Source organism: Vulpes vulpes, chromosome 1, assembly GCF_048418805.1.
Source record: "Vulpes vulpes isolate BD-2025 chromosome 1, VulVul3, whole genome shotgun sequence".
In the NCBI taxonomy this organism is placed as follows: domain Eukaryota; kingdom Metazoa; phylum Chordata; class Mammalia; order Carnivora; family Canidae; genus Vulpes; species Vulpes vulpes.
The window spans coordinates 164410570-164422104 of record NC_132780.1 but is presented as its reverse complement, the minus strand read 5'-3'; the positions used below and the strand labels follow the sequence as shown (position 1 = coordinate 164422104).

At 44.1% G+C, this 11535-nt stretch overlaps 1 protein-coding gene across 2 annotated transcripts; it reads left to right on the top strand.

Annotated features, from left to right (window-relative positions):
• The first annotated feature begins 6827 nt into the window (after window positions 1-6827).
• EEF1A1 (eukaryotic translation elongation factor 1 alpha 1) lies at window positions 6828-11221 on the top strand. Of its 2 annotated transcripts, XM_072735471.1 has the most exons (8): window positions 6828-7400; window positions 8397-8574; window positions 8844-9023; window positions 9133-9429; window positions 9527-9677; window positions 9761-10017; window positions 10096-10330; window positions 10441-11221. In XM_072735471.1, the coding sequence occupies exons 2-8, from the start codon at window positions 8431-8433 to the stop codon at window positions 10563-10565; spliced, it is 1389 nt and encodes a 462-aa protein (XP_072591572.1). In that variant the 5' UTR covers window positions 6828-7400; window positions 8397-8430; the 3' UTR covers window positions 10566-11221. The 2 variants fall into 2 exon arrangements, with proteins under 2 accessions (XP_072591572.1, XP_025863156.2); XM_026007371.2 differs by lacking the exon at window positions 6828-7400 and having other exon boundaries at window positions 8381-8574.
• The last annotated feature ends 314 nt before the right edge of the window (window positions 11222-11535 follow it).

Below are 11535 nucleotides of genomic sequence, written 5' to 3'. Positions count from 1 at the left end.
CACAATCCTCTGGGGCAGATATTATTTATTATTGTCTGCACTTTATAGATATGAAATTTGAGGCTTAGAGAGGTTAGATCACTTGCCAAACATCCGCTTGCTAGCCATGGGAGAGCCAACAGGGATTTGAGTGAAGGCTTTCTGACTTCAGAGCTACCTCACTGAAAGTGCTATGCATTATAGACGATGGGTAAAAACGAACAAAAAGGAAAAAACAAACAATTCCCTGACAATCACTGTTCTAACTTGGTGAAAAAAAACAAACATTTTCTTATCTCATTTACATAGCAGTCTTATGGGGTGAGTGTTATCATCTTTATTTTTTTATGGATGAGAAAGACAAAACTTAAAGAATCCGAATAACTTGCCCAGAACCACACATTCAGTTAGGATATATGCCAGACTGGAACTAACGTCTTTCTGTTTCTGAAGCCCCAATTTTCTACACAGGTTCCTCAGGGGCCTCAGTGAATACCGAATAGTTTTATCTTGCTCTCTGCTCCTATCTGTAGAGAAGCAAACTCTTTCTCCCACCTTGTTTTCTAAGGCAATCACCCAAAACACCCCTCTCCCCGAATAGCTTCCTTCACTGGCTGATTCCTAACCAACCAGGGTGAGAAAGTTTTCCTGCTGATGCCTTCTTCTCCTCCCCAAGTCTGAGTCCCTCAGGAGTGCTCTAAAGCAGCTTAGGTTTTCCTGGTTCCAGCATTCATGCTTCCCTGGAGTCAACAGTGTTAGTCTTCCCTCTCCCTTCCTGTCCAGGGCTCTATCGCACACATTATCCAAGCCCTATTGTTTTTATCTTCTTAGTGTCTAGCTAAGTGCCTGGCACACAGTTTACACTCAGTGAATGCTTGATGGATGGATGAATAAAATCTGACCTCTGAAGTCCTCTAGAATTCCCAGCATATAAGGAATGCCATAATTCAAAAGTCCCTGCCACTTACAGAACATACATGGTGTGTGCCATATGTAATTGGTGAATCTATATAGTTCTAATAATTCAATGAAATGGACCAAGTAGTACTCATTAAGATGAATAAAGACACAGGTAAATTTCTCTACATTTTGAACAGATTTTTCTTGTGGTTTTTTTTTTTTGAAAGCGTTAAAGATTATTTTCTAATTATAATGAGCATTAACATTTGTAAAAGTAGTCTGCATCTTCAGATACATTATCTCATTTAATCCTTATAATCAGGGAAGCCTGAGTGGCTTAGCGGTTGAGCGCCTGCCTTCAGGCCAGGGTGTGATCCTGGGGTCGTGGGATAGAGTCCCACATCGGGCTCCCTGGGTGGAGCCTGCTTCTCCCTCTGCCTGTGTGTCTCTGCCTCTCTCTCTCTCTGTGTCTCTCATGAATAAATAAAATCTTTAAAAAGAAATCCTTACGATCCGTTCTGTGAAATAGGTATTATTCGATATTTATAATCATAGCATAATGAGCACAAGAGTGATGTGGTCAAGATCATACAACTAATAAATAAAATTGCTAGGAACAGACTCCAGCTCTTTAGTCCAGTGTTCTTGGCACTATGTTACCTATGAAGACAGAAGTCCTGAAAGTGAACATTGCCTATAAAATGCAGATTCATGAAAAATAGTCAGGGAGGGAAAATTGTTCTTTCTTTTCTACTGAATAAGAGAGCATTTATTCTGTCAGGCACTGGTCTTAGAATCATGACAGGAGTTGTAGAAATATCTTTAGTTAATTTCCTGGCATAATCTTCACTTTCTTTAAACTGATTTTAAAAAAAGAGTAACATTTCTCTGCATAACATCTGTATAATGTCTCACTATGTACATGTATTAGCTATTTCAAAATTTTTACAAATAAAAATATTCTAATAAGTTTATTTTCTTTACGGAGTCAAGTTAGTCTCATAACGCATACGAACTGAGGGCAGGTATTCTCCAAAAAGCCTCTAGAAACACCATCTTTACTAGATAATTGAGTGCCCCCTTATCTTTTCACATTGTTGCATATTAGAATTGTGAGATAAGTACTAAATATAATGAACAGACTCATGTAGCACATGCACTGCGAAACCAAAAATTGCTGGCTATCACTCATCTGTAAGCAGCAGATCAAGGACTGAGTCCATCCTTGATTTTCTGAATCCAACGCTACTGCTATTTTCATTTTCCAGATTGCCTAGACCTGCCAGTGTAAAAGTTACAACCAGCACTCTAGTCAGATTACCTGGGGTCCAGTGTTGCTTTGGTGGGCCCTAAAGCACTCATAAAATCTCCAAGATGTACTAAGTGAAAGAAGCAATGTGATATATTGTATTTTATAATTTTGTGCAAAATGTTGAAACTTTTTAAAAAAGATTTTTATTTATTTACCTGAGAGAAAGGGCTAGAGTAAGAGAGAGAGGGCATGAGCAGGAGGGGGAAGGGTAGACGGAGAAGCAAATGCCTGGCTGAGCAGGGAGCCTAATGCAGGACTCCATTCCAGGACCCTGGGATCACCACCTGAGCTGCAGGCAGGCGCTTAACTTACTGAGCCATCCAGGTGCCTAAGAAGTGAAACTTTTAAAAAGAATATATGTCTGCATTTGCTTATAATGCATCAACTATCAGCTGCCTACAGGTTCCCCATCTGTAAAATGTTGGTGATGGGATTTCCTTACATATTGCAAATACCAGAACACTGCCTGGCATACTGAAGAGCCATTTTACTTGGATTCTCAATCCAAATAATTCCTTGACTTAATCATATTCTAAAATCCCTCTTTAAAGATCATTTTCAACGGTCATAGGCAAGATGAAAATGCGGCAGGCCACAGCAAAATGTAATTACCTAAAGCTGCTTGAAATTAGGCCCAATAGCAGAGTGATTAGCCAATACTGAAAGATGTTTGGTGAACCACAATTATGGATACTAAAGAACTATTGCAGTTCACCCTTTTACTAATAACTGAAAACCTTTTTTTCCCCCCTAAAAGGGGTCATGCAGATGTTTCCTACCATGTATTTTAACAGTTTGCTACTCTAAATAGTATGAACAACTTTAAGGAAAATCTTAAAATACGACCTTAGATTACAACCCAAAAATGCATCTACAAGTCTCAACAATGTTACTGTTAAAACCATTTTAAGTTACTAAAAGGCGTGCCGTATCTCCTAGAAAACCGCGGTGGGGGAAACTGCTGTAGGATTATGTTCAAAACACAGGTGGCTAGGGAATCGGGCTTTTTAAAAACAGAGTATTTCCTTCAGCGCCCTCTGAAAAGAGGCCACGCCGAGGTGACGACAACCGACCCCCACCCTGAGCCACGTGGGGTTTTCCGTCTCCTACGCGCTTTCTTCCGCAGTCAGAGGACCCAAGAAAGTGACCTCAAGTTGGGGGCGTGTTCGGGGGCGGGGCGGGGTGGCCTCGGTGCCGCGGAGACCGAACCCGCGGGTCCCGGCCCGCCTACAGGTGTCCCCGCGCACCGGCCGCGAGGGGCGCCCGGTCCGGGAGCAGGCGCGGGCCCCGGGCCGCCCGGTGTCCGCCTCGCCGCCGGGGGCTCCGGAGAACCCGCAGCGCCGCCCGCGACCCCGCCTCCGAACCTGGGCGTGCCCGAGCCGCGCGACTCCCCGGGCCCCGCATCCGCGTCGCGCCGGCCCGACCGGGGCAAGAGGGGGACTTCTGCCCGGAGCCGAGCCTTGTGGCTAGGGCCTAAACTTAATTCACAGTATGACTCGAGATACCCCACCCCTCAAAAGTCTGGGCCATTATCACAACACGAATAAGAGCACCTAGTCAGTGGGGCCCAGGAGGTTACTTATAGATCAAGGAGTTAGGTATAATTTTGCTTTTCCTTAATTTCTTTTTTTTCTTTTGTTAAGATTGTATATATTCATGAGGGGCACAGAGAGGCAAAGACATAGGCAGAAGGAGAAGCAGGCTCCTTTCAGGAAGCCAGATGCGGGACTCGATCTGGGGACCCCTGGATCACGATCTGAGCCAAAGGCAGATGCTCAACCAATGAGCCACCCAGGCCTCCCAGTTTAGGTTCTATTTTTAAAAAGGATTCTCTATAAGATATTTATAAAGTGTATACTCATCTGCAATCCAAGACGTTGGGGAAATCTTGCTTACAGTCTGGGATGGCTTTGGAGGCACACTTTAATTTTCCTTTCTTTCCTGGGTATAATAATGAAAGTCCCGCTGTCTATCTGCTCCTGGAACACTCTTGGACCATTCTGTTACTTTATGTGGAATGCTGGATTATTTTTTTCACCATTCAAAAGAGCTGTAAGGAGGAAGTACTAGAAAAATTAAAAGGTGAGATTTGAATCAGGAATTGTAGTTTTTATAAGCTCTTGTGGAAATGTTTGTGCACATCTATTAAAGAATCCGAGTGTCCAACATAAAACACGTATCTATAAAAATTACTGTTAGAATTATAGTAGGTCTATTTTCAAATAGAATAATTCAACTGAAAGTACACATTTCAATTATTGCAATTTTAGGATTGTATAAAAGTACTTATGTTTGCAATGCCACATTTTAATGAATTGTGCAGATTTCACAGAGGTTACTTTTTCCCTTTGATTTTATTAAATGGAAATCATCTTTGATACTTTTACTCTTACCAACAAACACTTTCATTTTGACTCTTCTTAGATTAGATGTGAACTACAATTTTGGATGCCATGTAAAGCTTTCAAGTACTCAACTTTCAGTCTTAAGTCTTTGCTTCCTTCCCTCATGTCACTATTTCTTCACATTTTCAAAAATTTCCTATTCCTGTTGAAATATTTATATGACCTAGTATTATCTCCAATAATGTTCAAACCTAAACCATTTGAGATTTGCTTAAGAAAGTATGGAAAAAGGACGCCTGGGTGGCTCAGCAGTTGTTGAGTGTCTGCCTTTGGTTTGGGGCGTGATCCCAGAGTCCAGAGATGGAGTTCCTTTCTCCGGCTTCCTTCATGGAAACTGCTTCTCCCTCTGCCTCTGTCTCTGCCTCTCTTTCTCTGTCTTTTATGAATAAATAAAATCTTTAAAAAAAAAAGGTATGGAAAGTAATAAATCTAGTATGGCATCCTAATCTTAGTCTGACATAGCACACCATGCAGTTCATATTACTATGATTACAAATATGACAGACTATGGGAATCTAGTTCCAAGAGAATAGTCATTAATATCTCCAAGCAAATAAAAAAGAGCAGAGGTATCTGCATTGTTCTATTGGTAGTGAACAATCTTAATTGGTATTTCTCACATTTTTATCTTATTACAAATATTGACGAGCATATCAAGATGATTTTATTCCATACATATATGATTGGGTAAGGGCACTAGGAAAATGCAACGTGAAAAAAGAATTTATGAAAGGAAAGAAGCTAGAAAAATAGACATAGAAAATGCTTTTTTGCTGGAAAAAGATATATTAATTTCTAGGGAAACTTTATATGGCCTAAGTTCTTTCATGAAAACTCTCAAAATTAGAAAGAGAAGGCTAGAAACCTACTAATGAAGAAATTAAAAAACCTTATTTTTAGAAGCTTATATCTACAAAGAGTGGTAAAACAAGAAGATATAGGAAGTCTCGTTCAGAAGATTTCTTTTTTTTTAACTTTTTTTTTATAATGCTTTTTTTTTTTTTTAAGATTTTATTTATTTATTCATGAGAGACAGAGAGAGAGAGAGAGAGAGGCAGAGACACAGGCAGAGGGAGAAGCAGGCTCCATGCAGGGAGCCTGATGTGGGACTGGATCCTGGGTCCCCAGGATCACGCCCTGGGCTGAAGGCAGGGCTAAACCACTGAGCCACCCGGGCTGCCCAGAAGGCTTATTTCATTTACAAAGTAAAAAAGGGATTTGGGGTTGTGAGAAGTAACTGAAAGCTAGGACTAGAACTATATTCTACAATGAAATAAAAAGTAAGCACCATACAAGTTTGCCTTTAACTGCTTCCCAGTTGTTTTATATATTAGTTTTCCCCTTCCAATTTGATCGTGGGTTCCTCTCCAAAGGAGAATTTATTTGCACATGCCACAGAACTCGCTTAGCACTGGACACATAGTAGGTTTCAAGCATTTGTTAACAGATTGGCTGGAGGAGTTGCAGTGATGTTCCACACATGGAAGAGACATACTGATATAGTAACTAGCTCATTAAAAATAAAAGTTCCTTCTTGAAAGTATTTCTCAGTCTGTCCTGATTGCCAACCAAAAAGGCCTCATCCGGTTTCGCCCTAAATTTATGCTAAAATGGAGTTAAAATCCATTTAACAGAAAATGAACTCATTTATTTAAATGGGCTAGGCCACCTTTAAGAAGCAGTGATTCGCAGCAAGTGTTGGGGATAGGAAATTGGGTGGATAAGCTTTGCTGAAGCCATAGATCTTAGTTTCTACTTGAGATCATGTGGAAAGACTGAATTTGAAAAATTCTTTTTAGGTTTCTCATGCTAGCAATCAAATGAGTGTACACTGTAGAAAAAATGTACCACGACAGTAGACACACATAGGGTCTTTCTATAACGTAATGAAACTAGAGTTAAAAGGCAGACTGTGGGATTGAAATCTATTCTGAACTGAAGAACTAGACGTCTGGGGTACCATATGGGGTGAAGGTGGGACTCGGGCTTCGGTAAAAGCAGCGGGCTCGGACTGGAACAAGCCAAAAGGCTAGCCCAAGAGCACATTCGTCCGGGTCACGGCCACCGAGTTGAAACCCTTGCGGATTCTCCGGCTGCGAAGGCGGCCCCCCGGGTCCCTCGCTGCCCTGGGAGCCCGGGCCTTGTACTCTCCAGCCCCGAGAGGAAGAGAAGGCAGGGGCGAGGGAGGAGCCAGCCCAGGGCGGACCTGCGACGAGCGGAGGAAACGGCTCAAAGGGGCAGTCCTGGACCTTGGAGAGGACTAGGTTAAGAACTGAAGGTACAGCGGAGGGAAGGCATACTCCAATCGCCACACCATCTTTGCAGTTAAACCGGGAACCGTAGAGGGCAGATTCAGTACTTCCCCGCAGGGCCGCCTCCTCGGCCCCCCCGCCCACCCCGCCCCTTCAGCTGGAGCTGAGAGTAATTCATACAAAGGAGGACTCGCTTCAGCCTTGGGGAATCCCAGGGACCGTCGTTAAACTCTCACTAACATAGAACGAGCGGATAGCTCGTCCCAGCCTCCCCACCCACTCACTCTCGCCGTCATCGGGGTCAAGAGGAGCATGCGCGAGGAGATGTGCGCTCTTTAGTGGGCTGAGCGCACATCGCCCACGGTCCCCGAGCAGTAGGGGGAGGGGATGGCGATTGAACCGGTGCCTGATGGAGTTGGCGCGGGGTAAACTGGGAAAGTGGTGTCGTGTGCTGGCTCCGCCCTCTTCCCCGAGGGTGGGGGAGGACCGTATATAAGTGCCGTAGCCGCCTTGAACGTTCTTTTTCGCAACGGGTTTGCCGCCAGAACACAGGTGAGTGTCGGGTGTGGCTCCCGCGGGCCTGGCCTCTTTGAGCTGCCTGCGGCCCTCGCGTGCCTTTTACAACTGCCGCGCCACCGAGCCACTTTACGATGTTCTTGACCCCGAATTTCGGATTGTGAGTGGGTGGGAAGGTTCCAGGCCTTGGGCCTTTTTTAGGACCCATTTTGCCTCGTGGTTGGTTTGAGGCCTGGCTTGGGTGTTGTGGCGGCCGCGTGCGAATTCCGCCGCACCTTCTTGCCTGCCCTCGTACAGTGGTTTAAGTCTCCAGACGTTTGACCTACCAGAGGAAAGCCGCTATGGTTTTCTCCGTCGAGATGGTTGAGCGGAGGTTGGTCAGGACTTCAACGGGGTGGGCTTTTCCGCGGTCGTCGCGTTCTTGGGGTGTGGGGCCGCCGCGAGGCGCGGAGGGCGGCGACGAGGCCCGCTCGTCCCGGCGCACATGTCCGACGAGGCGGGGAAGGCCCACGAGTCGTGGGCGCCGCGTCGGACGCGGGAGAGCCCCGTGGAGTGGGCCGGGCGGCTCTGGTGCCGGGCCTCGCGCCGCGATGTGCGGTCCTACGCCGGGCGGAGAGGCCGGCCCGCTCGGCACCAGTTGCGTGCGCGGAAAGATGGCCGCTCTCCGGCCTGCTGCAGGGAGCTCAAAATGGAGGACGCGGCGGCCCGGGAGAGCGGGCGGGTGAGTCACCCACACAAAGGAAAAGGGCCTTTCCCTGTTAGGCCGCTGCTTCCTGTGACCCTACGGTGTACCGAACGCCGTCTTGGCACCTCCATTCTGCCTCAACGCCTTAAAAGCAGGCCTTCCCCGGAGTGGGGGAGGGGATTTTATGCGGTGGAGTTAACCCCACGCTTGGTGGGTGGAGACGAGAGTTGGGCCAGCTTGGCCCTGGTTGTAATTCTTGGAATTTGGTCTCTGCGAGTTTGGGTCGTGGCTTATTTTCAAGCCTCCGGGAAAGTAGTTAAAAGGGTTTGTTCTACCCTAAAATTTAGGTGTCGTGAAAACCACCGCTAAACCTAAACCAAAATGGGAAAGGAGAAGACTCACATCAACATCGTCGTCATTGGACACGTAGATTCGGGCAAGTCTACCACTACTGGCCATCTGATCTACAAATGTGGTGGAATCGACAAAAGAACTATCGAGAAATTTGAGAAGGAGGCTGCTGAGGTTGGTATACTAACTTAATGAGAGATCGTTAAAAAATAAGTCGGCCAGTGTCAACTTCCCCAAAACTAGTTACTAGTCTGTCAGAATCTGCTTACGGTAGATTAAGTTTGTGCTTGCTGTTAAGAGTTTTTTTATGTATGTAACTTTGGGAGATAGAACTACCCAACAGCTGTAAAGCGGAATCCGCATTTCAGCTTAAGCAGGAGTTAGTGATTTCAAGTTGGAAGTTTGTGTTTTAGTTACCAAGTAACCATTCTTAATCCTTACAGATGGGAAAAGGCTCCTTCAAGTATGCCTGGGTCTTGGATAAACTGAAAGCTGAACGTGAACGTGGTATCACCATTGATATCTCCCTGTGGAAATTCGAGACCAGCAAGTATTATGTGACCATCATTGATGCCCCAGGACACAGAGACTTTATCAAAAACATGATTACAGGCACATCTCAGGTTTGTAGGATTACTTGAAAATAACTGTAGGCTTGGGTTTTGTATTGGAAAAGGGTGAGTTCATTTTTGAGGAACATTTATTTAACAGGATGTTTTTTGTCTTTTAAAGGCTGACTGTGCTGTCCTGATTGTTGCTGCTGGTGTTGGTGAATTTGAAGCAGGTATCTCCAAGAATGGGCAGACCCGTGAGCATGCCCTTCTGGCTTACACACTGGGTGTAAAACAACTAATTGTTGGTGTTAACAAAATGGATTCCACTGAACCACCTTACAGCCAGAAGAGATACGAGGAAATCGTTAAGGAAGTCAGCACCTACATTAAGAAAATTGGCTACAACCCCGACACAGTAGCATTTGTGCCAATTTCTGGTTGGAATGGTGACAACATGCTGGAGCCAAGTGCTAACGTAAGTGACTTCAAGGCTTCAAGAAAGTGGAAGAGGCATATGTTGACACTAAATGACAACAGTTTGGGGAATGCTAATGGACAATCTTGTTTTTTAGATGCCTTGGTTCAAGGGATGGAAAGTCACCCGTAAAGATGGGAATGCCAGCGGAACCACACTGCTTGAAGCCCTGGATTGCATTCTGCCACCAACTCGTCCAACTGATAAGCCCCTGCGTCTGCCTCTCCAAGACGTCTACAAGATTGGTGGTAAGTTGAACATTGCCATTTAAAAATACGATTTATGGGTTCATCTCAGAAGGTATTTGACACAATGCTTATAAATATTTTAGGTATTGGAACTGTCCCAGTGGGTCGAGTGGAGACTGGTGTTCTTAAGCCTGGTATGGTGGTCACCTTTGCTCCAGTCAATGTTACAACTGAAGTAAAGTCTGTTGAAATGCACCATGAAGCTTTGAGTGAGGCTCTTCCTGGGGACAATGTGGGCTTCAATGTCAAGAACGTATCTGTCAAAGATGTTCGTCGTGGCAACGTGGCTGGTGACAGCAAAAATGACCCACCAATGGAAGCAGCTGGCTTCACAGCTCAGGTAACACTTAGAGTGGCAATGTTCTCCTTGCTAGATCCTGTTGTTTGACACGTATTAAATGCAAATTTTTCCTTCAAGGTGATTATCCTGAACCATCCAGGCCAAATCAGTGCTGGATATGCACCTGTGCTGGATTGTCACACAGCTCACATTGCTTGCAAGTTTGCTGAGCTGAAGGAAAAGATAGATCGTCGTTCCGGAAAGAAGCTGGAAGATGGTCCCAAGTTCTTGAAATCTGGGGATGCTGCCATTGTTGATATGGTTCCTGGCAAACCTATGTGTGTTGAGAGCTTCTCTGACTATCCTCCTCTGGGTAAGAATGATTTGAGCATAATTAGAAAATTTACTGAAGCACTAGGACATGCTATTTGTGTATAGTTTCTGATACAGTTTCTGATAGTGACCTAAAATTTGTTTTAATAGGTCGTTTTGCTGTTCGTGACATGAGACAGACGGTTGCTGTGGGTGTCATCAAAGCAGTGGACAAGAAGGCAGCTGGAGCTGGCAAAGTCACCAAGTCTGCCCAGAAAGCTCAGAAGGCTAAATGAATATTATCCCCAATACCTGCCACCCCAGTCTTAATCAGTGGTGGAAGAACGGTCTCAGAACTGTTTGTGTCAATTGGCCATTTAAGTTTAATAGTAAAAGACTGGTTAATGATAACAATGCATCGTAAAACCTTCAGAAGGAAAGGAGAATGTTTTGTGGACCATTTGTTTTTTTTTTTTGTGCGTGTGTGGCAGTTTTAAGTTATTAGTTTTTAAAATCAGTACTTTTTAATGGAAACAACTTGACCAAAAATCTGTCACAGAATTTTGAGACCCATTAAAACAAAAGTTTAATGAGAAACCTGTGTCTTGTTTTGGTCAACACTGTAGCCTTGTTACAGTATTCAGGTAAAAGATTGGAGTTGCACAGAACCTTATTTCTAGTGTTTAAACTGAAATTTGGGTTGACTTTTCCTGGATAGGAATTTAGAAGTTTATTATCTTGTTTAAGTGCAAGGAAGTTAAAATACATAGTAAAAACAGTAAAAACAATGCTATAGGAAAAAGGGGTCTGTTGGTGCAACACACTTTCTCTTAGATAAGCAGAGTAACACCGTATGATAGTTTATAGAAACAGGTTAAATTCTGTAATACCAAAGTCCATGTGTTGCATATAAAATTTGTATTCTATCACTGAAGTAAAGTTGTTAATGACATGTTTTTGTTTTCTCAGTTACTGGAATGCATTGTCACATAAATGTTGAAGTATCCTAAAATGTGAGGCATTTGATAGATAGCATTTTACTTCATAGTAGGGTTAATTGTATCTAGTTGGTAGAAAAACAGCTACTGGAGTTCAGTCACTTAACTTAAATTCAGCAAGGTTGGGTGAAGAGGGAACTATAACAGCACTTGGAGTAAACCCAGTTTGAAGAGGTGCAATGGGAAATGTAATGAGAGGAAGGACTCCTTTAGACTGGAGTGTAGGGTAAGCTTTATAATCTGAAAATGGAGGTTTTGCTGTCCAGTA

What these genes read in the sequence shown, in the direction of transcription:
- EEF1A1 (XM_072735471.1), top strand. Translation starts at nt 8,431, where the DNA reads ATGGGAAAGGAGAAGACTCACATCAACATCGTCGTCATTGGACACGTA. An exon ending in AGACGTCTACAAGATTGGTG is followed by an intron (nt 9,678 to 9,760) that starts GTAAGTTGAACA and finishes TAAATATTTTAG; the next exon opens with GTATTGGAACTGTCCCAGTG. An exon ending in CAGCTGGCTTCACAGCTCAG is followed by an intron (nt 10,018 to 10,095) that starts GTAACACTTAGA and finishes TTTTCCTTCAAG; the next exon opens with GTGATTATCCTGAACCATCC.